Source organism: Xenopus tropicalis, chromosome 8, assembly GCF_000004195.4.
Source record: "Xenopus tropicalis strain Nigerian chromosome 8, UCB_Xtro_10.0, whole genome shotgun sequence".
In the NCBI taxonomy this organism is placed as follows: domain Eukaryota; kingdom Metazoa; phylum Chordata; class Amphibia; order Anura; family Pipidae; genus Xenopus; species Xenopus tropicalis.
The window spans coordinates 44,494,616-44,514,773 of record NC_030684.2 but is presented as its reverse complement, the minus strand read 5'-3'; the positions used below and the strand labels follow the sequence as shown (position 1 = coordinate 44,514,773).

The following is a 20,158-nucleotide window of genomic DNA, read 5'->3' as shown; positions in this document are numbered from 1 at the left end:
CTTAACAGTCTCCCATTGTCTGGTTTTTATTTGGCTATAAAAATGTGAATAAAGTACAGCCTCTATATATTTCTTGGGTCGATGATCAGGCCTATGTCTACATGGGTAGAATAATGGAACTGGCAGACACTTCCATCTCATTGCAATGGTATTGTAAAGCTGACAGGCTTAGGGCTTGGAGTGGTATAGTGGTTCTCACATTTGCTGACTTTGGCAGGTCAGCTGCACACAAATACGGGGCTCATGATTGATTATCAGTTTTCAACAACACTACATTGCCTTTAGTACACTGCATTCCCCAATATCCAATGGAAATATAATACAGGTATGGGACCTGTTATCCAGAATGCTTGGGACCTGGGGTTTTCCGGATAAGGGATCTTTCCGTAATTTGGATCTCCATAACTTAAGTCTGCTAAAAATCATTTAAACATTGAATAAACCGAATAGGATTGTTTTGTCTCCAATAAGGATTAATCACATCTTAGTTGGGATCAAGTACAAGGTGCTGTTTTATAATTACAGAGAAAAAGGAAATCATTTTTAAACATTAGAATAATTTTCTTATAATGGAGACTATGGGATATGGCCTTACTGTAATTTGGAACTTTCTGGATAACGGGCTTGCGGATAAGGGATCCCATACCCGTAATAATAAAATAATTTCAATGGACAACATGTAAAAATATGAATTTTCTTTATTTGGAATTTTTTTTTCTACTTCCTGTGATACAGTATAAATACATTCTATAAATACTGACCCCAGGTGTTCTTCTGTGTCACAAAACTGTCACTTGACCCTATGGCGTCTCCCGGCGTCACAAAATCCATGTCCAAAAAATCATGGAAAATGATAGAAAAGCTGAAACGATTGTTGGGGGCCCCAGGGGGAGGAGGGAGGCAAAAACCTAGGTTAGTAATATCTACAACCGTTATTAGTGATCATGTGTACTTGTGTGTGTGTGTGTATGTAAATGTGTGTGTAAAAGCACACGCACATACATACACAGGTACATGGAAATACACACATGCACACAAAGACCCATATACTATTAATATATACATACACGCACCCATTCCCATACATCCAAAGATAGAGTATTGCTCATACCTTGCTGCACACACGTTCAGAGAGACAACACTGGAGCTTTGCGTTGTGTGTATATATATCAAACCGTTTGTGTGAGCACTAACATGTATTTAAAAACACATTATCCTACAAACTGTGCAAACATTGCCAGTATATTTTTACACACAGTAGGAGAAGCCTCCATGTTGTTTCTCACTTTGTGTTGTCTCTTTTCCAGTCACTCCACACGTGTACCTATGGAAATACTGTAGTGAAATCCACAAATCACGAGACACTGCATCCAACCCTTACCCTATTGTCTAATCGTACACGCCGCTGGGGAACCCAAACTAAATGAGCAAAGTAACCAGGAAGAAAACATTGACCTAGTGGTTCCTTCCACACTATACACGAATGATGTAAATTTGGCACATGGTTTGGTATTATTAAACACACTCCATAGCGTTAAGGCCAGTCTGTCCCCTGTATCCAAGACTTTTTTGTGTTTTAGACACCCACCTTCCTCTCAGTTGAAGATGGCTACTTTCTGGTATTTGGCACTGAGTGGAAGAGGGTAGGGTTGGAGTTTGTCCTTGCCCCCCTGAATTTGGGGTCTTATTATACCATACCCCTTAACGCTGGTGTATGAATTTGGCACATTTTGGATAAAAAGTGCTGGAATATGTGTCCGGATAGAATTAGAAACGGTTACAAAATGTTTCTTTTGAAGCTCCAACTCCAACTGATTTCCTGCTAACACACCCAAACACATAGCCACGCTATCTTACAGATCTTGGAAAAACTCTGGTCTAAATGTAAAAAATACAAGAATTGGACTTAACGGCCACCCACCCCCCTATTTGCCAAGAAATTAACTAGCTGATCTCCACTCTTCATTCACAGATTCTGGAAGTAGGAGTATAGAAAGGTGAAAGGAGGGCAAATGATAGTGGGGGTATCAAGAGTGGGCAATAGTCTTATAATGGGCGTATTTACCTCCTGACCTTTAGAATTCACCTGGATACTGCTAGTTTTATTCCACAAAACACAATTAAGAATTTCTCTGCAAACCTATACATTTATCAGTAGTCAAGATGTTCTTACCATCTGTGTGCCTCCCCAAGGGTAAAAGCACTAGAGGAAGCAAAAACAGAGAACATGTGTTTCCATTGAGGGCTAGAACTGAGCAGCCACTTTTTTCCCTAAAAAAGAAAGGTTTCCACAGCTGTCCCCCACTTCTAGGGGGCATGGAATGTGTTATTATCCCTCCCCCTTGTCTGCAAACATCTTGTGGTGGCTCTTTGTTAGGGCAAGGGGAAGGGCAGCATAATGGGACGCTATACTCTAGTGGTGGAGTGTGAGTGCGGGAGACCAGTGTTGTTGAAGCCAGCAGAAAAGGTGTTGTATGGGTGAAGGCTTTGTAGTCCCACCAATGAGTTGGGGATCATGGTGATAGTGTTAGGTGTCATGAGTGGGATGTCATCAGGAGATCTGCGCAAAGTAAGTGTATAATCGGGAAGGGTGGGGAGACGCAGGTTATCATGACCGGAGACACCCCCACCCTCACATTCAGGGTGTCCTGCATTTATCTGTAGAGAGTTTAGCTCCTCAGGAGGAACCGGACTGTGTGCTGGATCCCGAGTGACAGCTGGGCGTTGTGGGCTTGGTTGGCGTTGCGTGTCCTGACGTCTTTTATCATTGCGGTAATACAAAGCAGCAAAGGCCAAGACATTGAGAAACAGAAGGGAGGCTCCCACAGCAATTGTAACACTTAACTCTGTTGAGTAGTCCCGCGGATCCTGGATTACCACAGGGTCTACGGGATCTAATTCAGGGTCCCACTTGGCTACCGGGCCATTAAAGGTTGGCGAGACACCTGGACGCTTTGTGTCCCAGACCTTGGGCCGACGTGTAATGTGAGAGTTCTGTGTTGTGTCCGATGGTGGCACCTTGGTAGTCGTAGAGGTGTAATGAAACATATCATGTAGATTGTACAGGTGTGGTACCAGATGCTTCCAGAATGCCACCTTTGTGGCCCTGTAGTGATCACGCACTCGTGGTTTTAAACCTATGTGTAGATAGAGCTGATCACGTGGGTTGTACTTTGACCACGCCACCTCCTCAAATCGATTTGCCTTGGTGTGGATGAATTTGGTATCCTGTGGCACAGGTTTATTGGGATCACTGAGAAAGAAGGATTATGAGTGATTAGAGAAAACAAACTCTCAAACACTACAATTCTGACTAAATCTAACAACACTTTAAATATTCCTTAATATCCTATCTTAAAACCCATCCCTTCTATAGCAAGTTTTCTGTTTGTCATCTTTTCTCACTGTCTACCTCTCAACACTTCACAAATATTGATACAAGTACAAGTATTGATATATGTGAGTGTATAGATAGGTCAGTATAGGTTTGTGTGTGCTGGTTTTACTTGGAAGGGTTGAACTTGATGAACTCTGGTCTTTTTTCTATCTGATAACTATGTAACTAAATGCATTCTGCAATCCTGGAGCCACTGTTTACTGTACAAATATACTAAACAAATAAATTAAAGTATTAATCCCCACATGCAGCAACACAGTGTCTCCCACGTACTCCAACCTCTTTTCTACATAAACACTTTAGGAACAATACTCCATCCGAGCCTCTTCTTTCACTCTCAAATGTAAAAATATACTGTCCTCCCACAACAAACAGGTAGGCAGTTCTAATAATACTTACCCAGTTTTTGCAAAATTAGTCCAGTAGGTCATAACCACAGCACTCAGCATGACATCATTCTTGGAGAAGTTACAAGGGAACAGATCTGTTGGACCCACCATGGGGACTCCAAAAACATAGGGCACCTCGTCTCCATGGGCAGCATCGGCCCAAGCAGGCTTCATTAGGCTCTGGCAATGGTGATAAAAGGCATAGAAGTATGTGGGTGAACCATAGCGGGCGTGTAGGTCAGCAGTCACAACTGATGGTTCGACCCACTGGTGATCAGTGAACAAAGCAACCAGAGTCTTACGGCGGGTCTCTGGGTTGTCTCGGTCAGCCCAGTCAGTGTACATAAACTTGATAGTCTCACGAAGTGTATCTTTGCCTTCTGGGTATCCGTACAGATTGTCCACAAAGTTGGAAACTGAGTAATCAAAATCACTTCCGGAAACACCATCTTCTGCATCCACCACATTTTCCACAAATTTGAGTCCTTCACCCTGGTTGACCCCTAGCATTATATCATAGTTCAGGAACTCCCCTTGTTCCATGAGGATTTCTGGGTCATCTGGAATAACGTCCCCATCAATTACCGGGCCAAAAGCTACATGATAACGAGCAGGCTGAATATCTTGCTCCACTAGCTCTTTGGCGCTCTTCTGCCGCAGGCAATCCACCATGTCCACAGTGTCCAGCACATTGCAGCCCACCTTTTCAGCAAGTAGTCGTGTGTACTTCACTGGCTGGTAATTGACAGCCCAACTGGATAAGGCAGATCCACTCTGTATGATAGCTCTTTGAAACAGACCTGTCATAGAAGGTTAGTGTTAGATACTGAACTATTATTCATATTAAAAATATACCAAGCCATCACAACATGGAATAAAAATACAAAGAACGACAGGGCCTATATTCTGCTCAGGTAGATATGGGAGCAAAGGACTGTTTTGCAATCAGAATCCCCAGAGTCTTTGAAGTGGATGATTTTGGTTTAAGTTCCAGCATCAGCCACTGTGAGACAGAAAGGCAGACAGACACAGATATAAAGAGATCAGCAGCTCGACTTCCTGCCCAGCTGGTCTCAGTGTGTGCCAGGGAAAAAACACAGCACAAGAGGATCTTTCTAAAGAAGAAAAAAGGAGGGGTGCAGAAAATGGGTTGGGGGGAAGAGGAGGAGGAGTGAAGAGAAATATAAGGAAGAACAGAACACAAAAAAGGTAAAAAAGAGTGAAATAAGTAAGTGATAAAAAGAGCTAATGTAAAAGCTGGGCATCTGCACCAGAGCATTACTTATGTTTAAGCCTCGTTAGAAGATAACAATATATGGAGGAATATATCACAGGAACAATTTCTGTACCTTAAGAGCCGCCCACAGACACAGACATCGGGTGATGAAATCATGGAAAAATGTCAGGTGATCCATAAACCTTTAATGTGGTGGGATAGACACACAGACATGGGGTCACGGCATAGGGTAATGCAGACATTATGATGAGGTTAGTGGATGGTTAAAAGATGTGCCATGAATAGAACAAGTAGATACAAAAAAATTAATGTCAGTAAGGCATACAATCACAAGGAACAAAGAGCGAGGGGAAGGAGCAGCGTCAGGGGCAGATAGAAAACAAGATCGCTATGTAATCCTAGACGCAACACATCAATACATTTAATGTCATGCAATCTCCATACCTTCAGAATGGTGAGACAGAGTGAGGAGGCTGACGCAGGATGCTCCGATGCCAGAGCCGAATACAGTAATCCTGTGAGGGTCGCCTCCAAAGAACGCCACGTTCTCGCTTACCCATCGTAGGGCCTGGATTTGGTCTAGAAGCCCATAATTTCCCTTAGCTGCCTGATCTCCAGTGCTTAGAAAACCTAAAAATATTGATATCCTATTAGAACAGTGATTGTCAACTGAGGGGACAGGACCGAAACTGGGTCCCCGTGCTGTTTGGAGTGGGTCCCCATGATGCCCTATAATACAGTGAAATATCCTTCTGCAAAAGGCAATAGTGATTAAAGGGAGCTAGATGGGTAATTCCACGCTGAATCATGAGAATGTTATTAAAATATTTATTAGCCTCTTCATCCCTAGTTCCATGAAACTAAAGTTAAAAAAGAATAAAAGGAAGAGTGAAAACGGGCTTTAAAAAAAAAACTGAAAAGCTAGAAATGCTATAATATCTATATCCTCTCCTCCCCAAGGCCTATTCCTACATCCCTCAGGGGACTCATTATCTCTAACAGCTCTCCATGGAGGCCAAATAAATAGCTTCATCAATTATTAAGTCTCAGATCAATAATTACAGAAGCATAGACACATGGGGGGAAGGAGTAGACGAACGTGAGAGGAAGACAAAAAATATATCAGAAATAAACTGGAAACATGAAAACTGCCAAGTGAAAGAGACATGCCAGTAAAATAAGGTCAAGCAATGCCAGATACCACTGGTAACTACAAAGGGAATTGGCACACTGACCCAGAACTCCCACACGATAATTCAGGGTGATGACTACAACATTCCCATAGCTGGCCAGCACACTGCCATCGATCATGTTCCCGCTGCCCTCCATGTATGATCCTCCATGTATATAAACCATGACTGGCTTGGCTCCTGTGTCCCGGATATCTGTAAAGGAAAAAAAAGTTAATGGAACTGGCCAAAACAGTGTGACATAAAGCAGGGGGGGTTTCAAAGGCAGCTCACAGCAGCAGATCATGACCGAGTGCAGTAACCATCACACAAGCCATGACACACGACACTGCAGGAATCTGCTCCGATTTGGCAAAGGATCACACCATAATGACATGACACGTACTCTGCTGAAAATCCACCACAAAATGAAATCATACCCAACTACATTATCTAGTTTATAAATCACCCCCACCTCACAAGCTACAGAATCCATATACATGCACTTCATGCCACATTTTTACAATGGTACATTCTCAGGACCGGGGCTTCCATTAAGAGAGTGAGTAGGTTATAATGGTATGGTCCTAAGAAGGTGCCTTTTGGCGTGTAGCAAGGTGAAATGAAACTACAAAAAAAAGAAATCTACATGGTAATGGGTGTTCTTCACAGAAAGATAGAAAAGAAATCACACCGATACTGGAAAAGTAATATACTCTTTATATTCCCACATGAGAATTTTCAGCAATTACATATGTGAGATCCAATTAATAGCCAGTGGTAAGGAGGTGATGGGGAAGAATAGTAAGTTAATGGTATGACATGCTTTTTTCAGCATTCTATTATAGGCCCAAAACCCCCCAAAATGACCACAGGAGCTCAGATTTGCTCAATAATCGTGAGGTCACAACAATAGTACAAGAGAGAAATGAGATGATTAAGAGAAAAGGATAGGGTTAGAAAACTAGGAATTAAACAAAAATAAAAATGTATTATTGCCCTTAGTTCTTCTTCTCTTTAAAAGAATATTCTCTCCTGTGTGTCTTTGGCCAAGGACATTTGTTCCCATAAGATTCCTAGATATTGTGAGCTGCATGTTTCTCCTCTATTGTTGGTTTTCACCAGCCACTGCTGCCCTCAATATGGAGGTATCCTCACTTTTATAGAATAAGAAATCCATGTGTCCTATAGTGTTAGAACTGTACAACCCTAAAAGGGCTCTAAAGCTAGGTGGCATGGCTGGCACGGAGAAGAACCTGAAGTGTATTCTAACTTGAGAAAGTGTTCACTGTCTTCTAGTTAAAGAGGAGGGAAAAGAGGCACAGAAGAAGGAAAAGAATGGAGAAGGTTGTAGAGATGCATAGGGGCAAGAAGAGGAACCTACTATTGTAGTAGTATTATTAAGGGTATACAGAGAAGTTAGGAAGAAAGAAAGAGAAGTGGGCAAAGAAGGAGAAAAAAAATTACAGGTTCCATGCATCAGCCTCAGCCAGAAAATACCTCCTTCCTCGTCTTCGTCATTATCCGACAACTCTTCCCCCTGTTTCTTAGCGCTGGGTCCTGAGCAGAGCAGGAGACAGAGCCGAGCAAACAGAAACAGACAAGAGAATTCAAGAGATAACAGGACTGGAGATCTCAGGATATGGCCTTTGACCCTAAATTTAGGGGGCAAGCCTAACACTGACGGGCTAACACGTAATGAACTCAAGTGCAAGTTCCGGTGGTGCACTGCAAACAGGACAATTATGCAGAAGAGGTTTCCATGGGTTCACTAGGGCCACACTGAATGTTGATAAGTGAGGTAAGAGCACACATCATGAAAAGTATGGGAGCTGTGTGTGTTCTGAGCTTGAGGCAGTCTTTGTGAAACTGACAGAAGGATGTATTAGTGCAATGTTTACTAGAACCAATAGCAAAAGTATATGAAGCTACTGTATACTGTAAATCTAGCAATTACACAATATATGACTTTTTATTTTTAATTACATTAGCCCTTGATGCTAATCTTTCATTCAACCCTGCCATAAAGCCCCTGAGGTCTGTAGACTGCCCGTGGCTGAGGAAAGATGCAGTAATATGAGATATGTACTGGAGCCAGTGAGTGTTTCTGAGCGCACAGGCATTAGGATACTTCCTTGTATAGATTACCATTGCTGTGTGTTTGTAAAAATGTGTGAAATAAATAAGTGATTAATCATTTAGATTTGCATATGTATCTTTTTATTTATGCCCTGGGGTCTTTCCGTGTCCATCTAAGTGGAAAATGTACAGTAGGTGTGAGAAGCACATTAATAACATGGCACCAGTGGGACCCAGGCAATCATCCAATCATCTCCAGTTGCTCTAGGAACAAACCCGTAGAACCAAGAAATAAGAGGCACTGCATCTGAACACTGCTACTCGCAGTAAAGGGAGTCAATCTGATTCTGACACATACAGGACAATGTACCCAATGCTTCTCTTTAAAGCAGGGGGCTCAAACTCAATTTACCTGGGGGCCGCAGGAGGCAAAGTCAGGATGAGGCTGGGCCGCATAAGGGATTTCACAAAAAATTGGCTTTCAAGGGATAATGCAAGGCACGGCGGGCGGGAGCTGCTGATTGCGGAAATGACGTTATGCCATCATAACAGTTATTATGGGAAGGCGTTCTGTGTGCACAATTAGCTCCTTAGCAGCTAATTGTGCACACAGAACGTCTTCCCATAATAACTGTTATGATGGCATAACGTCATTTCCGCAATCAGCAGCTCCCGCCCGCCGTGCCTTGCATTATCCCTTGAATCGCAATAAAAATCGCGACCCATTCATTGCTTTTGAGAAGGTGTTGGTGCGGGCCACAAAATATTGTACCGAGGGCCGCAAATGGCCCGCGGGCCGCGAGTTTGAGACCCCTGCTTTAAAGAGATAGAACTAGGTAAAGGGATAGGGACATATTCCATATTTCCAAATATATTAGGTAGAGGAACTACAAGGAGGGAGTGTCACTGCCTGCAATAAATCATCCTGATCTAACCTTAAATTGTGAGGTCTGAGCAGGGTATCTTATTACAAGTATAATAGTAATTTGAAAATGTAAAGTATCCTTGACCTTTTATGACAATTTATGTTTTTTTTGGTATGTTATTTGAGCCGTATACCCCCGTTTTACAACACAAGTTCTATGTATAGGGTTTGCGCTCAACATACATTTTGCCTATTATTTTAACCAGAAAATATTTATGGTTCTTGCACTAAATAGGGCAAAATAAAATCATATTAACAGTCCACTGAGAAGACTTTTGTATAAATAAACCCCCCCTTCATTTCACTAGCTGCAGCCTGTGAGGCTTTCAAATAACAAGCAGCTCATTATACAAAGGTTTCTAAGTGGATTGGTGATTTGTTTTGATTGTGCTTGTAGGGATCAGGAAGTTAAATGCAACTTTAGTTTCAATTTTAGATTTTCTCCTTTTTTTTAGTGCAAGAAATAACAAAAGCCAGAAATATTTCCGAACTGGATCAATAGACAACAAGTATGTTCAGCCCTGACACTGAACTCAAGTGGAAAAAGGGGCATGCTGCAAGAAAGGCATCCTCTTGGTCATGTGATTATAAAAGGCTATATGATACCAAATGAGAAAAGAAATTAATTTCCTTGATATGCCTACCCTAAATCAGCCTGGCCTAACCTTATTTTTTGCCCCAGCCTCCCGATAGCCTGAGGTACTGTTTACAGTAAAGAGAAGAGGGGACATTCGCTCATTCATAAGGCTGTCTGTGCTTAAACACATCTAAAGCCTCAACTGCAATATGGACTCAAAATTAAGTGTGCACTGATGCCATTTACAAATGTGCCCCTAACAACTCGCAGCAGCGCTAATGTGCCATACAGCCTGATCTAAATGATATGTAACTATGTTCACTGGTGTAGGGGAAACCTGGAAATACTGATACTGCTGTACTGGAAGTGATGCCATTGCAAAGTTGGTTGCAACTTTCACGCAGTTCACGAAACAAAGGCATTATTTAGTGCATGCATAGGTGCTATTTACAGGAATTCTGGGGTAAAAACTGCAATTGTAGATTAAAAAAATGGCAATTTGTAAACTAGTAAATAAGTCTTCTGTGGTTTATTAGCTATCAGTATAATAGTATTAGCTATTGTCCTGAATATGTCAGAATCTCTTTATAACACTCTCAGTCTCAGACTGATGGGTTTCACCTGAATTTTGAGCAAAATGGACCTCATTTTTATAGACTGCTCTTCAAAGTAATACTTTTTTTTAGGGGAGATACAACACAAAGTTTGTCACAATACATGCACTGTACACATATTACACCTGATTGTCTTTAAGGGGAATTTTATTACTGTACTCTAATTAAATTGTGATACTACAACAGAACCTGTTTCACACACAAATTGAGCCAATGGAAGAACCTTTGGCAACCCCTAAATAAAACCTGCATCCCACCCACACAGCTGGGTTTGCTGGGAACTGTAATTCTGCATCAGTTGGAGTGCTGTAAGTTGCCTTTGCCTAAATCACACGCAGTCTCATCATTTACAAAGCCTATTATTTAGGGGTGACTATTAACCTCACCTAGACTACTGGTTTATAAGTGAATAGCCCACACAGGTTTACACTAAGTAGTACTGTAAGAAACAATGGTCCATTTAGTGTCATCCCAACACAAGGAAAAAGCATCAGACAGCACCTAATTACAGCACACTTAATTCAGTGGAGTTAAAGGAAGAGATACTTTAACACCCTATTAACTGTATAGTCCTATCATAAGTACATCTCTCTCATCAGTAAATAGAACCTTTCTGCTCATCACAAAAAGAAACAACCACCGGTGGTCTCTAAAACCATTTCCCTGTTGTCTCCAATGACAGGGAAATAATAGGGTTCTGCAGCGTCTTGTGGAAGCTATGGGGGACTTAGTGATAGTGAGTAAAGTCATTTCTGATTAGGGAGAAATAACAGCCTACTGCAAGGTTCAGCAAATAGATCCAGGTCATCTTCCACCAGTCACAATCAGTCTGTCATCACTGTTGTATAGGTGAAAATCATACTCCCCCCACTCAGCAGTGGTAAGTCCTGTCTCACCTCTTGCTAAAGGATGGATGTTTCTAATTGCCCATGTTGTATCTTTGCCAATCCCTCTAACTTTCTGTACTAAAACAAGAATGAATTTGTCTTTAACTTGCTTGTGGGGACTAATGGAACTAATAAAGGCAAATATCATCATACATTGTTAATATTATTCTATTTTTCCCTTTTTTTGAAATGTTGCTGTGCATGGTCAATAATAAAGGCTCTAATAAACCAATATAAGGGTGAATTTGTACCAGTGCAGTTACCAGTAACAACCAGATTTTTTTATTTAAATGTCTAACTGGTTGCACAATGGTCAAAACTAATTTCTGCCTGTAGAGGTGCAATTCAGCACACGTATTAGTAAATCAGTCCATACTACTTATATTTCCTTCAGGTATGGGATAGCGCACACACTTTTTAACCCCTCTCCTACTGCACTGGTTGCATCTCCTACACTTTATTAGGGTAAGCCCTCACTTTCCCTTACTTGTACAGCCAGCCAATTATCTTTGATACATTATTGTTTTATCTACCAGCATCTCTCTGGATAAGGGTTGGTTCTGCCCCCTCACCTTGGAATTACATACCTCCTTTCCTACATATTTTCTTGTTGGGTTTTCGGACACACTCCTTGGAAATCCGCTTTACTGTAAAATGAATAAAAGACTCCAAAATAATAGGAGGATCCACCCATGGGGAGTCATGCAAGCCTGTTGTGGCTGTGCTCCCTCTCATCATGTGAGGGGTATAAAGCCTTATGCGCCAGGAAATCCTGGTTGTCCCTACCCCATGCAGACCCATCCCATCTTCTCATCTGGATAAGTACCTAATAGTGCTGGACAGTGGGGCTACATTGAGACATTTTTGGCACTGAGCAGCTCTCTGGCCTAAGTAATCAGCTGAGAGGTGCTGAGTGGCAGAGCAACACCCATGTAGAAAATAACACCACACATTCCCGATTTATATATATTGGGGTGTGGTACGTGTGGCCCAAAATCCTGGCAAATGCAACATATCCACCCAAATCCTTTACAAAATCAATATACATAGCCTGGGTAGAAGGAATGTTGAGCTGAGAAAGAATCAGAAAAAAAGGAATGGGGATGAAGGAAAGGGAAACAGGAGGAATCAGGCCAAAGACTGCAACAGTTACGTAAATGACAAAAGTTCAGAGGAATGAAGGTGAGGACTGAGAATGGAAATAATAAGTCAGATATTATGGAGGCAGCAGGAAAGCAAATTCAGTCAGGAGGAGTTAAGAGTCAGACTAAAGACAAAAAATAGCAACATGCTTGTTTGGTTACATAAGAGCTATTAAAAACACAAAAGAATTAAGGTTAAGGGCATGACCCAAATCTAAGTGAAGAAATTGTCCTCAAGACTGAACTGCATAGAGCAAAGGTGTTTAAGAGTAAGCTGTCAAAGATGAGGGAAGTGAGTATGAGACTGTGAAAAGGGAGTTCAAATAAGCAGTTACGCTGTACCTAAGCAAGGAGAGGCCAGAAAGGGCAAACTGACATGTGAGGCCAAGAGAATAACAATAAAGACATAGATAAAAGAGTAATAAAAAATATTACAATAAAAAAAGTGCTATAAGCAGTCTAAATGGCAAAACAAGAAACAGAGAAATGCCAAAGCAAAGGCCTACAAACTAAAAGAAAGATTCAAGCCCAGCATGGTGACAGAAACTGAAAAAAGCAGCAGGTAATGGGATTTCAATAACATGGGGAGGTAGAATTGGAAGTAGATAGATGTGGTGGATCTAAAGTTCTGGGCAGTATAGCTGAATAATGGAAGCCCATGCAGATATTACAGAGATATTTAACTAAATGAGGGTGATTTAGGGGCTAAAATGATTATACTGTGGGGCCCAGAATCTTCTAGTTATATGACACTGAGAGAAATAAAAAGCTGCGGAAAAATTAGTATTGGAAGCTAAAGATGGATGCTCTGCAACAAGGTGTACACGGCCATGGGCCTTTAGTTACACCTCCTGGGAATGTAGTGAAAGCAACAAATAAGAATGAGAATAAGAAAGGAGGGCATAAACAAGTGACAAGAAGGTGGACAACCACAAAAAATCTACATAAATAACAGCAAACTAGACAAAATATAAGGGAAATATGGAGGAGGCAAGTACCAAAACAAAAGCATAGTGGGAAATAAAGAACAGGAAGCAAATGGGTCTAAAAGGAGGAAGAGTTAAAAAAAAGACTTAAGAAGGGAAACTTTAAAGACGGTTGTCACACCTAAAATGATGAAGCATTATAGGGGGTAATGCAAAAAGCAAAGAATAAGGGCAAGTCAGTTAGGGAATGTGAATAGCATTTCAGTGGAAAGATGGTAATGAGAGGTATGAAGATATAGAGTTATAAATGAAAAACAGAAATGATCAGTAAAAAGTTGAGTTGAATCATGGTGCACAGTGAGGGACAACAAAGTAAGGAAGGAGTTTGGCCTAGACAGTGGTTTATTTAAAAATGAAAGGGCTATCTATGGGTGATTAACAACATGGAGAAACACTGATGATTAAAGGTAAATGTGGACAGATATGAGAAAATAAGACCTTAGAGGCTGAGAGGTTTATTGGGTGTAGAGCGATTACAGGAGGAAGGGAAAGGTTACACCTTGAGTGTGTTCTGGGAAATAAAAAAGAAATACAAATGGTGACAGACAAGCACTATTGCCCTAGGAGGAAAATCACAATCAAGGGAGACAGGGAATAAGCAAAATGCAAAAAGAGTTTAAGTTTGGCTGCGAAATACAAACTGCTATAGGGTGGGAGACACATTGCTGGAAATGAAACTAGCAAAGAGCACTCATTGCTTCTGATATACATCATGCAGCAAGCAAACACCCTCCCCTCCATGCTGTGGACATCTTAACACTGGAGGGACAACACGAAAGCCAGCTTAAAACCCAGATGTTTGAAGGGGGTCTTACTGCACCCCTTATTACTCACCATCCTCTGTGGGCACATAGATATTGAGATACAGGCAATCCTCACTCTGTTCCTGCAAGTACCCTGTCACAGTGTCCAAGTTTGAAGTGAACCAAACAGGCATCATAATATCTGGTACTGCATTCTGTATGTTCTGAGGGCACACTGGAGAGAAATGGGTGGCATTCCTTATTCCGGACCAGGAGGGTGGTGGTTCTGGTGGGAGAAAACGTTTCTCTCCCACAGGTGGTGCAGCATAGGGCACTCCTAGGTACTGATCCACAGGACCCAGGATTTCGCTTGGTAAGGGCACACGTGTGCCACGCAGTTTGCCGTAGTGTGTGTTGACGGTCTGAGAATACACCTGTGCATGAGAGGACAGGACACGGGAGGTGACACTCAGAACCCACAGGACCAGACTCAGCTTCCTGGGGGCCACTTTCAGCCCAACCCCATGCATGGTCCAAGTGGTATAGCTCTCGCATCAAGGACACTTCACTGGTAGCAACAGGAATACAGGTTTGCCCTCAAAGGATGTCATTCACATCTTGCACTACACAAGCAATACACAGGGTAGATAGGCATCGGGATAGCCGACAGGGTCCAAGTGATCTGAAGAGAGGAATAAATGTTGGTTATAAGTGGGAACAAATGCATCATTTTCATATACAAGCAAGGCAAGAGCCCATAATCTGGGACCCCTGTTATGGCTTTGGGGTCAATTTAGAAAAATAAATGAAAAGCATATTACACAAAGCTTGTTGCACATGCTATTTTGGCCCAAATGACAGCATCCTGTTTGTTTTATGTGGACTGCCTTGCATTTTAAATACACCCACTATAGACACTGCTTTCATTCATTCTTCCAACACGCTCTATGTGGGCTGCATACAGCACCCAGCCTTTGCTGCACAGACTAAATGTATGTGTGGCAGTAAGCAGTGCACACACTAGTCCCCTTTTCCCACAAGTAGATCACTACATACATACATATTGACTTGCAACATGTTGGAAGCACAAAACAAACACACACAACTTCATATAATATAGAACACACAAAACAACCTTTCACAGACTGCTAAAATTATGCACAAAGATACAATTGCAGGTATTCATATGCACACCCCGGCAAGTTGTTTACATATGTCCTTGGGCCACTGTCTTCTGCTACCCAGCCAAGCTTCCAGTACTATATTAAACTGGCCCGGCGTTTGTCTGTGTTGTGACACAAAATGCATTACAATTTGTCCTCACACCAGGTGAAGACTCCCAAAGGAAACACATTCCCGCATATAACGTGCTGTTCTTATTCTGCCTCCTCTTATACAGAAAGACAAGTATAATACATATTCCTTTCAAATACAATTTGCTGGCTGTACTGTTTTGGGGCAAAGATTACTCACAAGGTTTAGCAGAATGTCAGAATAGCCAACAGCCCCTCATTTCCACTGACAGTCCCACCACTAAAGATACTGCCCTAGGCACGGGCCCTTGGGTGCCTATATGATAAATATGGCCCTGATTGCTGGCACTGTGTTAATTCTTTGCCAACAACAAGAAATTATATGTCATTTGCAGGACGGCCACACGTTTAATAGCAGTATTTGTGCATCATTTATAATAAAGCTCCGAAAACAAAATTGTGATGCTAAAAGGCAGATTTATCAAAAGTTAATAAGTTTTTCCACTAAACAAATACAATGAACATTTCGGAAGAGCCTGTATGTAGACGATATAGATTTCAGATAGGTAACAGTCATTAAACACAGTCTCCCTCCCTTCAGGCAGTCCTGCTCTATATAAACTGCTTATAAATACTGTCTTCACTGATGGCAGATTCTCTCCATATACACAGCCCTTCCACACATACCCAAATTACATTCTTGTCCACTGTAAACAGGATCCTCTGAAATATTAAATAAAAAAGATGAAAAGATGAAAGAAGTGGTTTAGATCCATCTGTTCTATTGTTCGTTGAGGGAGAGTGCCCAAAATTTGTTCACATTCTGCAGTAGCACCAATTACTTTAATTTGTAGTGTGGACATGGCACTAATTGTTCAGAGCATCTCAGTGTGGCATTATCAGCCCTTCAGCTTTCTGAAGCTCTACCCTTCTGCTCTTAGGGATGCCAGTGCCACCCTTTACGGGAAAAATATCCGGTCTTCCTAACTTAGCAGTTCTCAACCTGTGGGTCGAATGACCCCTTCACAGGGGTCGCCTACGAACATCGGAAAACACATATTTCCTATGGTCTTGGGAATAATTTATGGTTGGTGGTCACCACAAGTTCCACAAGGAACTGTATTAAAGGTTTGCGGCATTAGCAAGGTTGAGAACCACTGTCCAAACTGTTATGTCTCCTCCTTTACACCAAGTGTCATTTGTGCTGGCCAAGGTGGTTACATAGTTGCCAGGTGGCAACGCTATCTGTGTCTCATCTCCATGCACATTTACACTCATACCTCCTAACACCAAAAACCCTTAGTACCATAACAGAACGTGTCCTCCCAACCCATCCTATCCCAAAATATATCAAAATGTATATATCCCAAAATGTATCAGAAATCATTGAGGACTTTATATTGCCCAGCATTTATAAATGTATGCACACGCATACAGGCAAATGTATATATCCAGCTGTAGATATCACCAGCATCTTTTATAACAAGAAACTTGCATTCTAACTTCAGTGACTCTTTTAACTGATCCATATGAAAAAAAATTAGATCACTTTCGTTCAGGTCAGTTATGATCCATGCCATCACTGCACCTCTTCTTTCTTAAGCGTGAAGCCACTCCCTTTACAGAAAGCATTGTGCCATTTGCCATTTTCAGATCCCCCCTCTTGTTCTTCCGCTTCATATTGTGCTTTCACACCATTTAAACACAAGATTTTAGTTCCTGACAAGCAAGAGAATCCATCCCGAGCTGCACATGGCACGACTCCCAGCATCCTGCACTCTTTTGGCACAGACTACAGAAGAGACAGTGCAATGCTGTGGACTAATTCTCCTCCTCTGCATTCCTACTCCCACATCTTTTCCCTGCAGGTTGCACAGAAATGCTCTTGAATTTCCTATCATATTCTGCAAACTCTAGCAGATTCTGGGGATCGCATACTGTGCAGATTCCACTAAATCTGCTCTATCCAGGTTCCCATATGCATACGCCAACATTAGTGCCAATATGGATGATGTATGGGTGACCACTGCTCTCCTGACCCACAAATGGCACCAATTAGTTTGGGAAAAAATGCACAGCAGCATTCCTGTATACATAGAAGAGTCTCCCCCCAACCCACCCCACCCCCAAACTATGAGATCTGTTACTTTAAGATGGTGACAGAAGAGGCACAGCAGCAGAATGTAAATGGTTGTGTGTGAGACAGAGGGAGGGAGAAATGTTTTGAGGCACAGGAGGACAGGGGGCACAGCAAGGCATTAGGAGAGGGGAATAAAGATCACTGAGAAGACAAAGAAAGGATGAAATAGAGAGAGGGGCAGTAAGAGCGGAGCAGGGAGGGCAAACAGGAAATAGGGAATCAGGAAGCAATGGCAAGCAGGAGGAGTGGGAAAGTGGAGGGAGTTCAGAAGGGGCTGAAGTGTGGTATTGATGAGAGGAGGAGGCAAAGCAGAAAGGGGAAGGAAGATTGGCTGGGAATTTAACCCAGATAAAAGAGGAGACATAGGAAGTGATTAGCACAGAAAATTAGGCTGGGCTGTTGCTAAAAGGGGGAGAGCAGGGGCAGTAGGGGCAATAAAAGAAATGGGGTGTGAAATTGGGAACGTAAGAAACAGAAAATAAGGTTTACTGGGAAAAAAGAAAAGGGGTAGAATAACTGCTATAAGCTAATAAGGATTGAATGGACTACTAAGATTGAAGAGATATAAGAGACAACAATTAGTAGCAATATTGTACTTGAGTATGGAAACTACGCAGGAAAAGTCGCTAACTAAAGTCAGCACTGAAAGTTGCCTATAAAGCTGAGAATGGGAATTGGGTAATAGAGCTGACAATGGGGCACAGGTAATAGAGCTGAGAATGGGAAGCGGGTAATAGAGCTGAGAATGGGAAGCAGGTAATAGAGCTGAGAATGGGAAGCGGGTAATAGAGCTGAGAATGGGAAGCGGGTAATAGAGCTAAGAATGGGAAGAGAGCAATAGAGCTGAGAATGGGAAGCAGGTAATAGAGCTGAGAATGGGAAGTGGGTAATAGAGCTGAGAATGGGAAGCAGGTAATAGAGCTGAGAATGGGAAGCAGGTAAAAGAGCTGAGAATAGGAAGTGTGTAATAGAGCTGAGAATGGGAAGTGGGTAATAGAGCCGAGAATGGGAAGTGGGTAGTAGAGCTGAGAATGGGAAGTGGGTAAGAGAGCTGAGAGTGGGAAGTGGGTAAAAAAGCTGAGAATGGGAAATGGGTAATAGAGCTGAGAATGGAAAGCGGGTAATAGTGCTGAGAATGGGAAGCGAGTAATAGAGCTGAGAATGGGAAGCGGGTAATAGTGCTGAGAATGGGAAGTAGATAATAAAGCTTAGAAAGGGAAGCAGGTAATAAAGCTGAGAATGGGAAGCAGATAATAGTGCTGAGAATGGGAAGTAGATAATAAAGCTTAGAAAGGGAAGCAGGTAATAAAGCTTAGAATGGGAAGCAGGTAATAAAGCTGAGAATGGGAAGCAGGTAATAAAGCTGAGAATGGGAAACAGGTAATAAAGTTGAGAATGGGAAGCAGGTAATAAAGCTGAGAATGGGAAGCGGGTAATAAAGCTGAGAATGGGAAGCGGATAATAGAGCTAAGAAAGCTGAGAATAGGAAGCAGGTAATAGAGCTGAGAATGGGAAGCTGGTAATAGAGCTAAGGGCTCTGGCACACGGGGATATCGCCGAAAAAGATTCGCAAGGCTTTTCCGCCGATTTGCGTGAAATCGCGCCGCCGCGTGTGCCATCCCACCGGCGACTTACATTGTCGACTAATCTCCCCGTGTGCCAGAGCCCTAAAAGAGCTGAGAATGGGAAGAGAGCAATAGAGCTGAGAATGGGAAGCGGGTAATAGAGCTGAGAATGGGAAGCGAGTAACAAAGCTGAGAATGGGAAGCAGATAATAAAGCTGAGAATGGGAAGCGGGTAATAAAGCTGAGAATGGGAAGCGGGTAATAACGCTGAGAATGGGAAGCGGGTAATAATGCTGAGAATGGGAAGCGGATAATAGAGCTAAGAATGGGAAGCAGGTAATAAGGCTAAGAAACGGAAGTGGGTAATAAAGCTGAGAATAGGAAGCAGGTAATAGAGCTGAGAATGGGAAACAGGTAATAGAGCTGAGAATGGGAAGCAGGTAATAGAGCTAAGAAACGGAAGTGGGTAATAAAGCTGAGAATAGGAAGCAGGTAATAGAGCCGAGAATGGGAAGAGAGTAATAAAGTCGAGAATGGGAAGCAGGTAATAGAGCTGAGAATGGGAAACAGGCAATAGAGCTGAGATTGGGAAGTGGGTAATAGAGCTGAGAATGGGAAGCGGGTAATAGAGCTGAGAATGGGAAGTGAGTAACAAAGCTGAGATTGGAACCAGGTAATAGAGCTGAGAATAGGAAGCAAGTAATAGAGCTGAGAATGGGAAGCAGGCAATAGAGCTGAGAATGGGAAGTGGGTAATAGAGCTGAGAATGGGAAGCAATTAATAGAGCTGAGAATGGGAAGCAATTAATAGAGCTGAGAATGGGGGCTGGTAATAGAGCTGAGAATGGGAAGCAGGTAATAGAGCTGAGAATGGGAAGTGAGTAACAAAGCTGAGAATAGGAAGCGGGTAATGGAGCTGAGAATGGGAAGAGAGTAACAAAGCTGAGAATGGGAAGCTGGTAATAGAGCTGAGAATAGGAAGCAGGTAATAGAGCTGAGAATGGGAAGCGGGTAATAGAGCTGAGAATGGGAAGCGAGTAATAGAGCTGAGAATGG

At 42.2% G+C, this 20,158-nt stretch overlaps 1 protein-coding gene across 3 annotated transcripts in view; it reads right to left on the bottom strand.

The window, feature by feature from the left end:
- Window positions 1–680: 680 nt before the first annotated feature.
- nlgn3 (neuroligin 3) overlaps window positions 681–20,158 on the bottom strand; it is a 52,055-nt gene continuing 32,577 nt past the window's right edge. Inside the window, exons 2-8 of one of the 3 annotated variants that reach the window (XM_012968135.3) lie at window positions 14,237–14,827; window positions 11,862–11,921; window positions 7,693–7,752; window positions 6,259–6,408; window positions 5,468–5,653; window positions 3,797–4,586; window positions 681–3,253 (exon numbers count right to left, since the gene is read on the bottom strand). In XM_012968135.3, coding sequence (XP_012823589.1) covers window positions 2,407–3,253; window positions 3,797–4,586; window positions 5,468–5,653; window positions 6,259–6,408; window positions 7,693–7,752; window positions 11,862–11,921; window positions 14,237–14,675 — 2,532 coding nt within the window. In that variant the 5' untranslated portion in view covers window positions 14,676–14,827 and the 3' untranslated portion in view covers window positions 681–2,406. Of the gene's footprint in view, window positions 3,254–3,796; window positions 4,587–5,467; window positions 5,654–6,258; window positions 6,409–7,692; window positions 7,753–11,861; window positions 11,922–14,236; window positions 14,828–20,158 lie in introns of those variants that run through there. The other 2 variants (XM_012968133.3, NM_001171827.1) reach the window with 2 other exon arrangements.